We start from the raw sequence: 16927 nt of genomic DNA, 5'->3' as shown, positions 1-16927 counted from the left end.
ATATTCCCTTTTATTACGATATTCGTTGTAAAAATTCAGCTCACGAATAACTGATCACAATTTGATCGGTATAGGTCGACGTGGTCCTGCGTGCGGCATAGAGACATCTCTCTAAGAATTTATGATGCCTATCTACTTTTATTACGTATTGGATGGAATACTACAGATGTCCCTAGATATGGAAAGGATATGACTTACAATGTTCAACGATATTTGTGACTGAACATCTTTCAGCATTATTTGATTGCAATGTTAAATCCGTAATCGAAAGATTATCTTTTAGATAATGGAAAGTGATTTCATACGTTCGTAATTAACACTACAACTAAAACGACATTTATCTCTGGTTTCGATCTAATACTTTTTGGAGATAATATGTTTCTTGCAAATATTATAAAACAACGTGCATACTCTGTCCTGATATTAAATAAGTACCTATTATTTTTATCAAATTTGATAATGATCGCGATGATTCATATCACATTCTGTACAATGTTATTATGATAAAAAATATTTCAACACTAATTATGAAATCATTTCATAATGATAGTCGTACAAGTGGTATGGAAATGGTTTCAGTTGTCAATGGCGACGATGGTCGGTTAGAACGCCTAATACCTATGCTGCTTATACATATATTTTCTAGTATGTAAATTAAGATATCTCAAACCTTAATCAAATTAATTCTCACTACAAAGACCGACCAGTGTCTTCAGCGAACACAACAATTTAGTTTCAATTACGACCGACAGTCAATTGTAATTGTAAACAAACTGTATCAATTATTATTGCATAAGACAATTTTCTTTATAAAATATATATTTCCCAAGTATCAGATAATCATCAATGAACTCCTTCACTAATTCATTAGTGAGTTTCAAAGGTTTTCCAACTAAGTCGTCGCTTTATCTTTACTCTACGGTCAACTTGGAACAACTTAATTGAAACTTGAAATCTTTTGAATTAGAAGTCAGGTCTTCGAGCACGGTACTATTCTTTTATAAACTTTCGAATTAGAACGAAAAGTTTAAACCAATTCTCTATTTTTGGTGAACCTAGTTTCATTTATTTAATTTATTTATATTATATCTATTCAATTAGGCTCCTACTATGAAAAGGATCATGAACATGATCCTGTAAAAACTACATAATAATTCAGATTTATCTGAACATTATCATAACACAACTGTTCCAAGAGGCAAAGGAAAACATCACGTAGTATAAATCGGTAAAAATTGGTTCATATATCCTAAACAAAAGTTTGGTGATGTGACATCTGCAAACATGGTAGATTATGGATATAAAAACTTAAGAGGTTAGAACTTAGAGCTCTATTTTCTTCAGAAATGGGTTGATACCTAATTATTATGATGTTAATTTAATTAACGTATTTTATATCTCTAGTTGTCAATATAACTAGTTTAAATAAGCTCTTTTTTGCATCAAATTCATAAAATGTTGAACAAAATAAAACATGGGACAACTGCGTTTAATTTTCAATAAAAAATATGCCACACAAATTGTTTGTTAAAGTAGAATAAACGAATGCAAGAGAAAATATGAAAATAAACTCAAACAGTACCGTGGTGTACGCTTTACTGTGGTTAATTTCCCAAAGGACATGACTCTATAGGATCACACTACGACCGACTTTTACTTTAATTACAATTATTTAAGCTCCTTTCCATTACTTTAATGTTAGTGTGAAAAGACTTAGCTAATGTAAAAGGAACACGAAATGTGAACTGATTGTAAATGTGATTTTAATTCTAATTTCTGGATGTGTGATTTTTACATGTTCAAATTAGATAATAAATTGGATATTAATGTTTATCTTATCATAATGTACCTAATTTGCGTATTAGGGTGAAAAATATTGTAGAATCGTAAGGAAGTCTCATGATTTGAATAGACGGAATCATTTTCGAAACAAAACCCACACACTCCTAATAATTGCAGCTTTTATTCTATTCCATTTATACGCAATTCAATCCGCAAAAACTCTCGAAAAACAAATAGATCACCCTTAAATGTTTCAGTCGGAAAATTTATGTAAATGTATAAAGTTTTGAGGTTTATTAGGGTCTGAACAAATATGAACATTGTACCAGGCCGGGTAATTGTTTTCACACGCAGTGTTTGATATTTATTTGCATACAAATAAATAAAAACGGATTATAAATATTCAGATGTAATAACTATTAAGTTTTATATTCTAGTATAGCTAAGTTTGCAATAGATCCTATATAACCTATATAACTAATTATTTAAGGAAAATTGAATCCTCATATTGTTCTATAAATTTATTTTGTAATAACCTAATCTCTTTGGCTTTAATACTTTCATACATTACCAATACTTTTCAGGATTAATTATTCACTATAATAGTCACAGTAATTTATACCTAATCCTTCTACTCCATTTCCGAAATCAGCCAAATTACTTAATCACATAGAGCAGAGAGTAAACTAAGAACTTTATTGAAAGGTGATAAAATGTGTTAGTACTCAATGGAGGTTAAATAAGTGGTAAATTGGATGATCCGTATCAAACAGATCACAGGGTGGCCAGATCGCCTTAGATTGGCTCTAATTACCTGGATCCGAGAACCTGAATATTCGTAAATTCGAGTTCAATCTAGGCTATATTCGATCGAGATTTGGATTTGGCTTTTAGTTTGCTCTGCTTTTAAATTACCCTAAGCTTCTAATGTCTGTTTAATATTCAGAGGTTTTGACTACATCGCTGAGTTTGTATTTTTAGCTTCTGTTTAGCTTCACCTGGTTTAGTTAAAATCTTGTTGTTGTAGTGTAGCTAATTCTTTCGTTCCTTCGTTGTGATGTTACATTATTTGCATCGATTCGATGGTTTACTGTGTTTTAATCAGACGTTAAATCTGTAAGGTTTGCAACATAAAATGTTTATAATGACGTTGAATTATTTGCGCCTACATAAAACTTCTGCTTATATTCACCATCATTGCGATTTGCCTCTCGCACACAATGTTTCAAAATTGTAAGCTATATCTGAATACAGAAGGAAATTGTCTTAAAGCAAACGTCTAGCGCATGCGAGATAAAGTACAGATTCACTGTAATCAACTTTAGGTTATACTCTGATCCATATACTAGAATAAACGTTCCGGAATTCTGCTATGAAAGTCTTCACCTGAATGGGAAGCAATTAATCTGTCAATTGCAGCGCGCACCACGACCGGTGCTGAAAATTAGCACACGGGCTTTTGCAAGATTCGATTACGCTCGAAATTCAGTTCTGCATTAGTTATCAAATAACTCGCTTATCAAGTGAGTCGTCAAATATACGTAACGTGAATATTCATGGGGTTTTTATTCATGAATTTTGCTGCGCACGGCAATTTGCATGGGCCTTTAGATGTTTGCAAGTATTGCCCTGTTTTACATTTTATTTTGGCGCAGTATCGCTTCCAATCAGGATGCTGTTATACATGTAGCTATTTACCTAGCTACAATAAACCACGTTATGAGAGACACATTTTTAATCATATTTTGACACGGCTATCACCAATTGATCCCAACAAATCGGTGTATACATTTTAAGAAAAAAAAAAAAAAACAACTAAAACATTCCCAAAAAATTGATTAGGTACGCCATAATATTATCGCATAATGTGTATTTTAATCATGTGTATTAGTACGGGAGCTACCAACGTTTAAAAAAAAGTCATTTTAGTATAGTTGGGTTTTTGATATACTGTTTCTCTTGCTATTTCGGTTAGAGTCCGGGCTGTCTGGCTGGCCGCAGTGGTTGCGTTTATTAGTGCGCATCTTATCTGCACAGGAAAATATCCTTAATTTAAAGTCATTTTTTAACGCGTAATTTTTAATCGTTTGCCTTTAGATAGATCCATCAGATATAATTTTTTTATTGCAAGACGTTTTTTTCGTTGTAAAATAGGTGCCATACGCAATTTTTATTTCAAAATAACTAAAATGTCATCGAAATAAGTGAAATTACATCAACATGATTCCGCTTAAAAGGTAAGTAATAACTTTATTATTTATATTATATTATCCTTTTTTAATACTTATATTGAATAATTAGTAAACTAATATTTTTAATAGATGGTTTCATATTTATTACACTTTTGGGTATAAATATGAATTTGATGATATTTGTATTTTCTAGTGTTTGATTTTACGCGAGTATTATACATTTTGAAATTAAAGACTTGAGAAAATAATACAATGAATAAATCGCGTTTAAAATCCGTTAAAAAGTCTTTAATTTCTTGATGATATTTGGTTTTTATCAAGTTTACATTAACGTCCTATTTGAGGTTCGTTGGGAAAAAGGAGGCGATATGGTAGATTGTTGCAAAAAAACGGTAAATAGTAAAATGAATATTATATATAGTATAAGTAACACAGTGATTACTTATCCTTCACTGGGACTCATGTTGATGGAATTTCACTTATTTCGATGATATTTTAATTATTTTGAAATAAAAATTGCGTCTGGCACCTATTTAACAACGAACAAAACGTCTTGCAATAAAAAATGTATGTCTAATGGATCTATCTAAAGGCAAACGATTAAAAATTACGCGTTAAAAAATGACTTTAAATTAAGGATATTTTCCTGTGCAGATAAGATGCGCACTAATAAACGCAACCACTGCGGCCAGCCAGACAGCCCGGACTGTAACCGAAATAGCAAGAGGAACAGCATATCAAAGAACCAACTATACTAAAATGCTCACTTGTCAACGTTGCTACCTCCTAGAATATATGTAAATATCATAATATAATTCTTGTAAAGTTTGATCAAATCAAATATTAATAAATGTTTTAAGGGGCTGTCCATTTATCACGTGAGGCTCGAAAGGGGGGTCCATCAAAACATCACGAAATATCACAAGGGGGAGGGGGGGGGGGGGGAAAGTAATATATCACGTGTATTTATTTTTCGACAAGCGCGCGATACTCAACCGAAAAGCGGCGTTACATTTATTTATTTTTAGTCAAACGCGTACAACTTTTTCGCATATCTTTCATTATTTTTATGTCATTCAAAAACAAACTGCAATCTTTCTGTCTACCTCTGAACGTTTATTATAGTAGTCTTTAATTTACTATTATTAAAATTAGATGATACTTTAACTAGGGTTGATGTACCAATTGTTGGTGTTGGAATAGGACTTAGACGGCTTATATGGTTTGTTAAATTAGGTATAAGCACAAAAAAAAGCAAGTCTTTCTTAGCAAAATATAAAGAACCATGAGCTGACCATACTGGTCAACAATAGGCGAAAAATTGTTTTTGTTGCTCCAAAAGATAACCAGGCCGCTAAAAATCATGAAAAACTGTTCATGCCAAAAATGAAGCTGAAAGTCTATAACAGAATGGTTCAACATTATGCCTATAACAAGACATATAAAGAGTAATCGATTGCATTCAAGATAAATTAAGATTTCCCAATCAACTCCCGATAAAAAACTCTTAGTAAAAAATGTGATTACTTACGGGGCACCTACTTAATTACATCTTCGTGTTGAAAAAATGTCAATATTTCTGACCAATAGCAGCAAGGTTTGTTTTTATTTTATAGATGATGTTGCTTTATAGAAAAAACAATAAACTATCATCTGGGGCTGCCGTATTTTCTTAATTGGCGCGTATATTTGAATTTTGGTCATGTATTGGCGCTTGGTCAGCTAGTGGTACATTGACCCTAGTATTTTTTTATAAATAAAAAATTGATTCTTTGCAGGTACGAAAAAATACACGTGATATAGGGGGGAGGAAGGAGGGGTAGTCTTAAACCTCACCACGTATCACCAAGGGGGAGGGGGGGTCCAAAAATACCAAAAAAAACATCACGTGATTAATGGATGGCCCTAATAGATGCATCATTTTATGCATCATATTGTATACCTACTTTGGTAATTTTGTGTTTAGCGTTGTATGACGCTTACCATGGCTTACTATATCTCATGATAAATATCCTATAACCACGAATTAGGAATAATATTGGATAGGATGTAGCACTCTATACAAAGTAAATAGACACTTTGGCTCATGTAATGATCGACTTCCTTTCGACCCGCCTGTAATAAGCATGTGTAAGTATAATAATGACACATATGTAGGTATGTAAGAGGAAGAGGAAGAGGAAATATTTAGAAATATTATGAATAAAACCACAAATTAAATGTTATTAAAACATTTATTCAGAAATTGTATAAATACAGTCGAATAATACACTTCATTTCGATGTCGAAAAAGCTTAACTCTTAAATACGTATAAATGCTTATTGGTATGTCATGTCTTATTATTATGATCTATTTTACTATTTTCGTAAAATAATCCCTTGGTTATATAATTTTTATTATCTTTGGCGTAATTTAAAGATTATTTTTTTATGGAAAATTAATTACAGAAACTATAAAATATTTTACAACATACCTTCAAAGTGCATTTTTGTAGATAACGGTGAATTTATCGTAATTTTTCTTTATTATAAATTAAAAAAAAGAATATATTACAATTATAATTTTTTGGTTCAGTTTATTATGCAATGAAAATATAATGCAATAAACTTAGCTGTTAAGATCTGTTTTTATAATGCATTTTGCATTTATCCCCTTAACTTCACGCTCCATGAATTAAATATAATATATTTTTACACTAAAGGAAATTTATACAAAAACAGTAAAACAGCATTGCGACTAGGACTTAACATTAATAGCTAATGGTAATTATTTTGTAATACTAAGCTTAAAAGTAATGTACATCATACTTGTGCAGATTTCAGACTTTATAATATTGGTATTTAAAATGGCACATTAAAGCAATAATGTTTATTCCTTAGAAAGCTAAAAGCAGGGAAATCATTGTTTAATAATAGTTTTTAATAACTCCGCCATCGGAATCACATACACAATAGAAAATCTATTGTGTCGTGGACCGATCCGGCCGCTGGGGGCTCAATGGATTAAACTGACATTTTTCAATTCAATCTTTTATATATTTTAGATTTTGTGCTTATAAATGCTTATGTGCTCTGTCATTAAGCCTTATTATTGTATGGAACTATAAATTTATTTTAATTGAAAGAAAAATAGTCTACTTCTATAAATTTTGATTCTTTTAATATCAGATAAAAATTAAAATCTCAACTTTGTTTTAAACTCCGAAAAACTTAAGAAGAAATATTGACACAATTTTCAATAGACAATAATTTTACAAGTTGTTTAGTTACAATAATTTACATAAAGCTTAAAACATCTTAATTATTAAGAAATTAAAATTAATATTTACAGTCTCATTTTTATATTCACGAATTAAAAAATTATCACAACAAAAGACGTGATAATTATTTGAATCAATTTGCTAATACGAATTTAAATTTATAGTTTTATTCAATTTTGTTAGAACAATACATGGATACAAGATTGGTCATATTAAAGACCACAATAAACGTTAGTCTATAATAATCCTATCATCGGCCGCGGACTGCCCGTGACCAGGGGCCGTATTATGACCTCTTTTTTCCAAACACCGTTTTACGCCGTGAATTGAACTGATTGGCAAATTCAAATTATGTTCGCAATAGCCATGGTTGGTTGTATTTCTAATGTGCAGTGATGGGCAGGCTTCAGCTTGTGTACCACACATTAACGTTCTTTAAAGGGCTGCCTCCTTGGTACAGTGGTTGACGCGTGAGCGTAGAACCGAGGGGTCCAGGGTTCAATTCCCGGTGGAGACGAAGAAAAAAAAAGTCTCGGTCTGGTAGGACACAGAAGGCTGATCACCTACTTGTCCCTAAAGAAAAATCGATCTGTGAAACAGATTATGCATAATGCATCTGCCCCTTACCCCACTACGGGGACATGGGACTTCACACACACAAAGGGCCTCTGCGTGTTGGACCTGTGTCCCCATGTATAAGCATTCCAAAGGACCGGGTATCTTCATTATTATGGTACCCGTGAATTATGAATACATTAGAATGATACATTGATTTTTATTATGTGTTTTAATATTCTTATAATTTAAATAATTAATAGGAATTCAAATAAAACCAGCCGTTTGGAAATGATTTTACAAAGATGCATACAAATTATTAGACATAAATATCTTGTTAATAATAAATTTAAATAGAATAAAAGCTAAAGATAATAATATTATATAATATTATTACTAATGTTTAAAGTTTTAAACAATGAAATTGTTTTTAGTTAGTTGCATAAATAAATGACAATATGTCGGAAATAATTATATTTCAACTGAATATGAAGGCATTTTAAATATTCCTTTTAAAATAGTTAAATGTTAATTACTATCAGTGAGTATTAATTTTTAATAATTTATCAATAACATTAATATTTTCAGTGAATCATCAAATATTTTACATCTATAGTAGCATCTACAGTTCAACTTTGATATTAAATTATATAATTTTATTAAATTCTGATACATAATGACTCCAATAATAAATAATACATTAATTTCATTTATACATTTGTCTAGTTCCCTCTAAACGGTTGAGCAAATATATCGTTGAGTAGTTCTTGATACTCATCCGCATTGTAAAGATAGTCTTCATCGTCTAGTGTCGAATTGTACCTGAAAATAATATTTTCTTAAATGAAATATATGTAATTTCCTAGTTTAGATAATTTTCTATAGGTTCTATGAGGAAATATGATGAATAACACATACATTTAAGTAATCTATATATATATATATAAAAATCAAAGGTGACTGATATAGTGATCTATCAACGCACAGCCCAAACCACTGGACGTATCGGGCTGAAATTTGGCATGCAGGTAGATGTTAGGACGTAGGCATCCGCTAAGAAAGGATTTCCCGAAATTCTTGCGGGAACGGGGAAAAACGGGGATGCACGTACAAAGTCGTGGGCGGTCGCTAGTACAACATAATATTATAAGTAATACTGGAGAATAATAATTTTGCAGGTTTAGATAATAATAGCTATTTAAATATGTATGACATATTATTAAAAATAATTATATACAGGGTGTAATCGTTAAGTGTGCACAAGCGATTATTCCGTAACTATTGCAGATACCAAAAAACTTTAAACTGATATCGAAAGTACTTAACCTAATGAGTAAAATGGCCATAATAAATTTAAAAAAATAAAACGATAAATATCCAAAAATGTTACATTAAACGCTCCCATACATTTTATTTCCCATACATTTTGTACTCATAGCAGATTTTCGAAGTGATGTCCTCATTATGCAATACAATGAGGAGCTCTATTTACAGTTTCTAAATGAAATTCCCTTCAAATTTGCGAAGTAATTAAAGCAGAAAACCAAAAAAAGAAAGAAAAAGCTAAAATCTTTCATATTAAATGTACAAGGTTGATCCAAAAGTAATGATGATTGGTTATTTCCTGTGCACATAAAAATATAAAATAAATGTTTTTTGCTTGCTCATGTATTCACTAAGTAATCACAAAAAAATCATATCAACAGGCCACGTTTCCAATTATTTACACTAATTTGAATGTGAACCGTGCGTGCCAGAATGTTTCCCGACGAAAAGAAGAAACAATGATTCGACATGTAGAGGGTAAATTTCTAAATTATTATTGATATCAGGATAATTTTTTGTCACGTTTTGTAATCATGGACTTTACCCGAGTTCACCATGTTTATGCTGAAACCAAAAAACAATCAATGTCCTGGATGCGAGCTTCCAAAGTGACGATGAAGAAATTCAAAGTGAAAATCAGTAGGTTAGATTAAAGCGGTAGTTTTTTGTGGGACGCTGAAGGAATAATTATGGTGGAATATTTTAAAAAGGTAGCCACTTTATTGGGCTCTCACTAAAAGACCAAATAAAAAGATTGCGGTAGGTTAGTAAGGAAAAGAGACATGGCAAACTGCGGACCTGAACGCTGTTTCACCAAGACAACGCACCAGATCACAAAGCGTCAGTTGCGATGGCTGCCATTAAAAAATCGACATTCCAAATGCTTGAACACCTACCCTATTTTTTAGATCTAGCTCCTATTTACTTTTATCTCTTTCCTCGGCCCAAGAAACACTTTCTTAGCAATAAATTATTTTAAGATGACAGCGAAGTGATGGCCGCGTGGAGGGGTTTTTGTGGATGAAGTCAAAGTTTTTTTTTAAGTTTAGGAAAAAAAAATTGAAAAAAAATATTGAAGAAAAAATATTCTAGTTAGAAGAATATCTAGAGAACTACATAATTATTATAACTGTAATGACCTTGTTTAATATTGATTATCATTACTTTTGGATCAACCCATGTACATAGGATATTCGTATCTCATACTAAATGTATGGGAGGGTTTCAAGTTATTTTTTTAGATATTTCTCGTTTTATTTTTAAAAATTTATTATGGCCATTTTACTCATTAGGTTAAATACTTTCGATATCAGTTTAAAGTTTTTTGATACCTGTAATAGTTACGGAATAATCGCCTGTGCACACTTAACGATTACACCCTGTATAGGTATTTCAATGTCGTTTTTGTACAACATATTTTGTTAAGAAGAAAATATAAACGAGTAAAAATCTTGACTTATGTTATTGCTATAAATTGAATTAGGTTCAAACGTTCAAGTTATAGGATATTTTCCGGGAATTTCCCAGACATTTTCCGGATATTTTCCGGGAATTTTCCAGGCATTAATTGCACTATAATAATAAAAACAGGTGTTAAAAAATAAAGGTTCAGTTTGTGGTGGAAAGCGTTTAAAATTTATACAAATGTACTTATGCGATTCAAAACGTTTATACAATCTGTTACTAATAATTCAAAATACAACGATTCAAATACCTATTAGAAAAATACCATAATTATTCACAACATTATTATTTTCAACATAACAATACAATAAAAGTACATTGAGTCAAATAAAAAAGGATGATCGATAGGATAATTATTTCATATTATAATAGTTTAATAACAATGGCAAAAAACGTTTCAATTCCTTATAATACGAGTAGCACAAAAGTAGTAACAAGTAATAAATAAACAAAGCAATAAACATGAAATAAGAGAAAAGTTACTGACAATATTATTAAGTAGGTAATAAATAATAATTATTTCGATAATCGCGCAACATAATATAAGACACAAACAAACATTATAGTAATTATCACAATATGAACAATTATTATGGCGGCGTTTTATATAGGTGTTTCTATGAAAATGTAAGTTTATATTAGGCAAGGTACTGCGGGGCACACACATTATTGATACTGATCCCATTAAGATAATAATAATATGAAGGTATATAAGCGCTAACGAGTACAATATGATAACATAATATAACAAGAATACAATACGAAGATTACATAACGGAATTGAATACGACTTTGACACGCAAATCTATTCTTGAACTCGTGTAAATTTTTTTGTTATTGTTTTTACTTCGAACCTATTTCTAAATGTTACATAACTATTTAATACAAGGCAAATACCTAGGTATTATTTTTTCTACGATATGTTTCAAGTTTTCTTGATCTTGTTTTTGCCTGAAATCTATTTTTAGAAGATAAACAACTTACAATTTTTTTTAGAGTGTTAAATTACCTCAAGGTGTCTCTTTTTCGCCTGTCGTTACCATGAGCGGTGGCCTGTATACATAGCACTGCGAAGCGATTGTTACAAGCGTATCTGTAAAATAAAATAAAATAATGTAATATAATTAGATGTTATTTACTTCATAGGAATTTTCATTATAGAATAAATTGCTTCCGAGATGTATTGTTATTTAAATAAAATAAAGATGTAAGTAGATAGAGAAATAATCTATACATAATATATAATAAAATGGTGGGAAAGTAAAAACTGTACATTGCATATTTTTTAAAAGAATACTTGGGGCGTGATCTTAAATAGATACCGAAGCAAAAAATATAGTTTTTAGAATTTTTCTGTTTGTCTGTATGTATGTCCGGGCTAATTTCAAAAAGTACTACATGGATTACTTCAAATTTGGTACATTGGACATAGAATAGGTTTTATCCCGGAAATCTCACGGGAACGGGAACTGTGCGTGCGTTTATCTTTGACTACGCGGGAGAAGCCGCAGGCGGAAAGCTAGTATTTTTATTAGTTGACTTGTTTATCATCAAAGATAAAAAAATAAATATAAACAAGAGACTAAATTATGCACTATCAGCTTGCGTTATTATTCATAGAGTCGTCTCGAGGTCAAATTATCACCTCTATGTGCACTCAAATTGTTAAATAATAAATATTTGACACTTGCTAATACATTTATCGGTTGTATCTTTTTCAATCGTATTGTAAGCAATAATACAGATATAAGGAGACGTAGTAGATATATTTTGTGATAGTAGATATTATTGAAAGTCAGGTCTTAATAATAATAAGATGTAATCTACATTACCGAAAATTGTTTACGTTTTTTATGGAACTATCTAATGTACTATGCAATACGGTCATGACCGTGACGATGACGATGACGATGACGACGACATTAGCGACAATTACCACAGTAAATCAATAAATTTCTTGGATGATGATGATGATAAAGCTCCTACTTCCTTTGCGACAGAAATTTGTGCGATGAGCCAAGCTACGCATCGGCGGTTCGCCGCTCTGCTACTCGTCAAAGAATGCGTCGGTCTTAATAAAGACCGATGCTGATAATGATGATAATTTGTTGACGATGATAATAATAATGATGTGGATGACATTGATGATGATGAAGAAGATGCAGATTACGGCGATGATGTCAATAATGATTATGATGATAATAATCCCATACCTATCTTGCGACAACAGTTTGTGTGAGTACAGCAAAGCGACCATACCGCGCGCCGCCGCTTGCCACTCTACCACTCGTCCCAGAACGTATTGTAAGCGATACATAGACTATTGATAATGGCGATGACGATGATGATGAAGACTATGCAGATTATGGCGATGATGGCAATAATGATTATGATGACAATAAATTCCTACATGTCGCCGGCTCACCGCTCTGCCACTCGTCACAGAACATGACGCAAGCATAATATAGACTAATAATTGCGATGTTTATGACGACGAAAACGATGCAGATTATGAACATAATGATGACGATGATAATCAACATCTCAACCTTACCTCTCTTGCGATAGCAGCTTGTGAGAGTACAACGAGGCGGCCATGCCACGTGTCGCTGGCTCACCGCTTTGCCACTCGTCACAGAACGTGTCGAGCGCCCGCTCGCCGCTCGCGTGCGAACCGTGCCAGACTAGTTTGTGTGGCCTGGACATCATGATTTTGTTAACGTATTATTCCTCTATTTTATGTTATAGTATAACATAATAAGATACTGTAGATGTATAAGTATAATGTATGCATTATTACTTTTAAATACCGATAAAGCAGACCCAAAATGGATGTAGATATTTTAAAGGAGAAATAAAATCATTAAAAATAAATGTTAGTTATTTAAAAATTGTATAGCGGCAAATATTAAAGGTAAAACAATAATATAAATAAGACGAATATATACCCTATTTTTATTCTCGAAGCAAGTACAAATCTCACCAATTAGCGTCCATCATGATGTTCTTCCCGCTGAAGCTGAAGATTCTCGGCGTTCCCGCTATAATGCCGCCGTTCCCGTCGAATATTTCAGAGAATGCCTTGAACAAAATTTCTCCGTATGTGTTGACGACGGGCAAATGACGATCCGCATATCGTACTATGGAATCTAAATTTTGTATCCTGTGAAAAGTAATTATGTTTAATAAGTAAGTATGAATATTATGTTTATTTTCGTATGTTTTAATTGTTTTAATTAATAGGGAATTAAAATATTAATTTTAGAGCATTATATAGGTAAATCAACAACAACGCAAATATTTAGCTTTAATTTGGAAAAACATGAAAATTTCCGCTCTTTTTATATGGTCATACCAGACGCCAGGTGTGACCATAGGATAGTAGATATTATATTTATTTTTTATTTATTTATACCTACATCGGTTGTTTATTCATCGCTACTTGTGATGTACTTCGGAGCGGTTTAAATCGCGCGAACTTCACTCACCTGCTAGTAAGGAAAGCTCTGAAGGTTCCTTTCAGGCCAGCGCGTCTTGCCTGTCGATAACATGCGTAGTCAGCTCGTCGTACTCCGTGCATGTCACCCGATAAAGGCTCGTTCAGAGCTGCTAGTTTGAGCTGTAGGAAATGTACAAACTATTTAATACTAGAGCAATGGTTCTTAAAGTTATCTGACTTAATTTCGTAAATTTTTAGGTACACCGTACAATATTAGATAATATTAAAAACGAAATAATAAAATTAAAAGACAGAAATACAATTTCATTTCACTTTACAGTGCTGTGCTTGCTTTATCGCTCAGACTTAAAAGATCTACTAATAATTTATGTATTCTCGAATACTGATATGTATAATATCATTTTGTTGCTATAAGAATAAAAGTGTCATAGGACTGTTAAAAGCCCAAACTGTTCAATTAAAAATTTACTTCATACTATTTTAGTTTATCTTAATTTGTCTTTCATCTATTTATACTTACCGTTGGTCCACTAGCTACAGGCGGTGAATTCTCCACGAAGTTAGATATTTGCGGCACATGTACCAGGCTAGCCGCTGGCATCGGGGCCGGGACTGGCGCTGACGTCGTCGTGAGAGGTGCTGCTTGCGTCACTAATGATCCTAGCTGTAGAAAATAATTATTATATAGCATATGTAATATACTAAACCCCGCGTAAATCGCGTGGTATTAAGAGAGTCCATGAAAGTCGACACTCTCTGCACAAAATTTTCGATCGAGTCTGTACAAAATTTCATACATTCCATTTAGCTGTTTTTACGTAAACAGGAAATTTGGTATGGAGATATTTTGATACCCGAGAAACTACATAGGCTACTTTTTATCCCAGGAAAATGACGCAATCCCGGAAATCCCACGGGAACGGGAACTATGCGGGTTTTTTCTTTGACTGCGCGGGCGAAGGCGCGGGCAGAAACCTAGTAATCCATATTTTTGTTTCAAACATTTTCTTATAGTATTAAGGGCTAAAAAAAAGGTAAGTATATGAATGACATATACCAAAACGTATTGCCAGCCAGAGTTCACTTTGACGAATAGAGCTTGTTCTTCCATAACATAGGCTAATGCTCCTACAGGGCTTGATGCAGCAAGCTGTAAATAGAAAAAAAATATCATATCATAATACATAGTTTATACTGAGGTTATAACTAAAAACAACACTGAATTAATCGGAATTAATAAGTGGAAGAATTGGGAATAATTGTTCCCGACACATTGTTAAATCTGTTCAGAAAAAACGACGTGCTTCAAGCCAAACCTCCGACCGTCGGAGTGTAGAGCGTGAGGTTTTTTCGTTACGGAATTTCTCGATTCGGTCCCCGCGCTCAAGGCCCGCGATAGAAGCTATGCAATAGCTTAAAACTAATTATTTCCTATATCTTTCCTTATTATATTTACCTACCCGCATCATTTCTTCAGTAGTGCGGAAGACAGCAGCTCCGGGGACAGTTTTACTTGATTCATCAGCGTGGCTCCTTGTATCCAAAGGAGGTCCTATAGGATAATATTCGTAGTAAAGAATCGTAGTAAAAAAATAAAGTAAACGTACCTATCAATTTATATGAATAGTGCAATGTCACACAAGAGATAATGAAGTCGGCATAAGTCGGTATAAATTTTTTAAAAGGACCTTCGTCCCACGTAATTATTACTTAAAACTAATAACAGATGACTGAAGGATAACTAGTTACTTCCTAATAGTTCTAGTATAAAGTATTTTTATTTGTATAATGACAATGTAATTACATAATTATGGCACTAAAAAAATTACTCTCGTCACGTAATTCTATATTAATTCTTGAAACATTTAGTTTAAAAGAATAGTAAAATTTCACTGAAGACTCTTTTCGGCATATTATTATAAAATATTCATTCTATCTTATTCTATAATATTAGTAATTTTAACTAACTCGTAACCAGTGAAGATTAATAAAATATTACTTACCGTTTTTGTCTCTGCCTTTTTCCTTAAGGTCTTTTAATTCTCTTAGAGCTTTTATTTCGTCAAACGGACTTTTTTGTACTGTTATATAGCAGCGTGTAAATATAAAAAATGGATCATGAGCAAATACATAAATGTAATTTTAAAATATTAACATATTTCGATAATAAAACATAAAATATAATTTAACATATTTCTGTAATACGACATTCTCATGCATAATTCATCGATGTTTAAATAAAAATTAAATTACCAGGTCTTCCAAAGTATTTCGTACTGCCGTGAACGGGGTTTTCTTCGAAGTAGCTCAACCCTGGTTCACCCTTAGGTCCAACTATAGATATACCCGGCGGCCCTGGCAGCCCCGGTTGGCCAGGAGGGCCGGGAGGCCCCGGGATGTACTGCACTACGTCGGATTTGGGGGCCATGCCCGGGGGCCCCGGGGGTCCCTCTGCTCCTTTCGGCCCGGGTAAACCGTCATTACCACGGTCACCCTTTTCACCTTTTAACTGATATAATAGAAAATCTTAAGTTTTCATTGAATTAGATATTTTGTTTATTCCGTAGAGAATTAAGTAATTTGCTATATTAATTTATTATATTTGCGCTAATGCAGAATCATTTATATAAAAATATAATGTAATATTAAATGAAACGAATACCTATGCTAATAAGATTAAGTATAACGTAAGCCGATTTACAAAAATAAATTGTAAAATTTACCTACTCCAGAACAATCACAATTACTCCTTATATTAATTAAATTAAATATATGTTTTTATGATTTGAATAACCTTTTAAAAGGTCCTTTTAAAAACAACCTCTAAAGATTGTTTAAGATAAGAGATGTCCAAGTAGATTATTTTAATCAAATTAATTATAATATAC

At 32.2% G+C, this 16927-nt stretch overlaps 1 protein-coding gene across 4 annotated transcripts in view; it reads right to left on the bottom strand.

The window, feature by feature from the left end:
• Nucleotides 1–7872: 7872 nt before the first annotated feature.
• Nucleotides 7873–16927, bottom strand: part of LOC123694666 (collagen alpha-1(XV) chain-like) — a 142583-nt gene continuing 133528 nt past the window's right edge. For 2 of the 4 annotated variants that reach the window (XM_045640160.1, XM_045640161.1), the window contains 10 exons: nucleotides 16293–16548; nucleotides 16043–16120; nucleotides 15500–15591; nucleotides 15097–15189; nucleotides 14560–14703; nucleotides 14068–14198; nucleotides 13563–13742; nucleotides 13134–13277; nucleotides 11589–11672; nucleotides 7873–8611 (listed from right to left, as the gene is read on the bottom strand). In XM_045640160.1, coding sequence (XP_045496116.1) covers nucleotides 8512–8611; nucleotides 11589–11672; nucleotides 13134–13277; nucleotides 13563–13742; nucleotides 14068–14198; nucleotides 14560–14703; nucleotides 15097–15189; nucleotides 15500–15591; nucleotides 16043–16120; nucleotides 16293–16548 — 1302 coding nt within the window. In that variant the 3' untranslated portion in view covers nucleotides 7873–8511. The remainder of the gene's footprint in view (nucleotides 8612–11588; nucleotides 11673–13133; nucleotides 13278–13562; nucleotides 13743–14067; nucleotides 14199–14559; nucleotides 14704–15096; nucleotides 15190–15499; nucleotides 15592–16042; nucleotides 16121–16292; nucleotides 16549–16927) is intronic. The other 2 variants (XM_045640162.1, XM_045640163.1) reach the window with 1 other exon arrangement.

The sequence above is a fragment of the Colias croceus genome, chromosome 9 (assembly GCF_905220415.1).
Source record: "Colias croceus chromosome 9, ilColCroc2.1".
In the NCBI taxonomy this organism is placed as follows: domain Eukaryota; kingdom Metazoa; phylum Arthropoda; class Insecta; order Lepidoptera; family Pieridae; genus Colias; species Colias croceus.
This window is presented reverse-complemented; position numbering and strand designations above follow the sequence as displayed.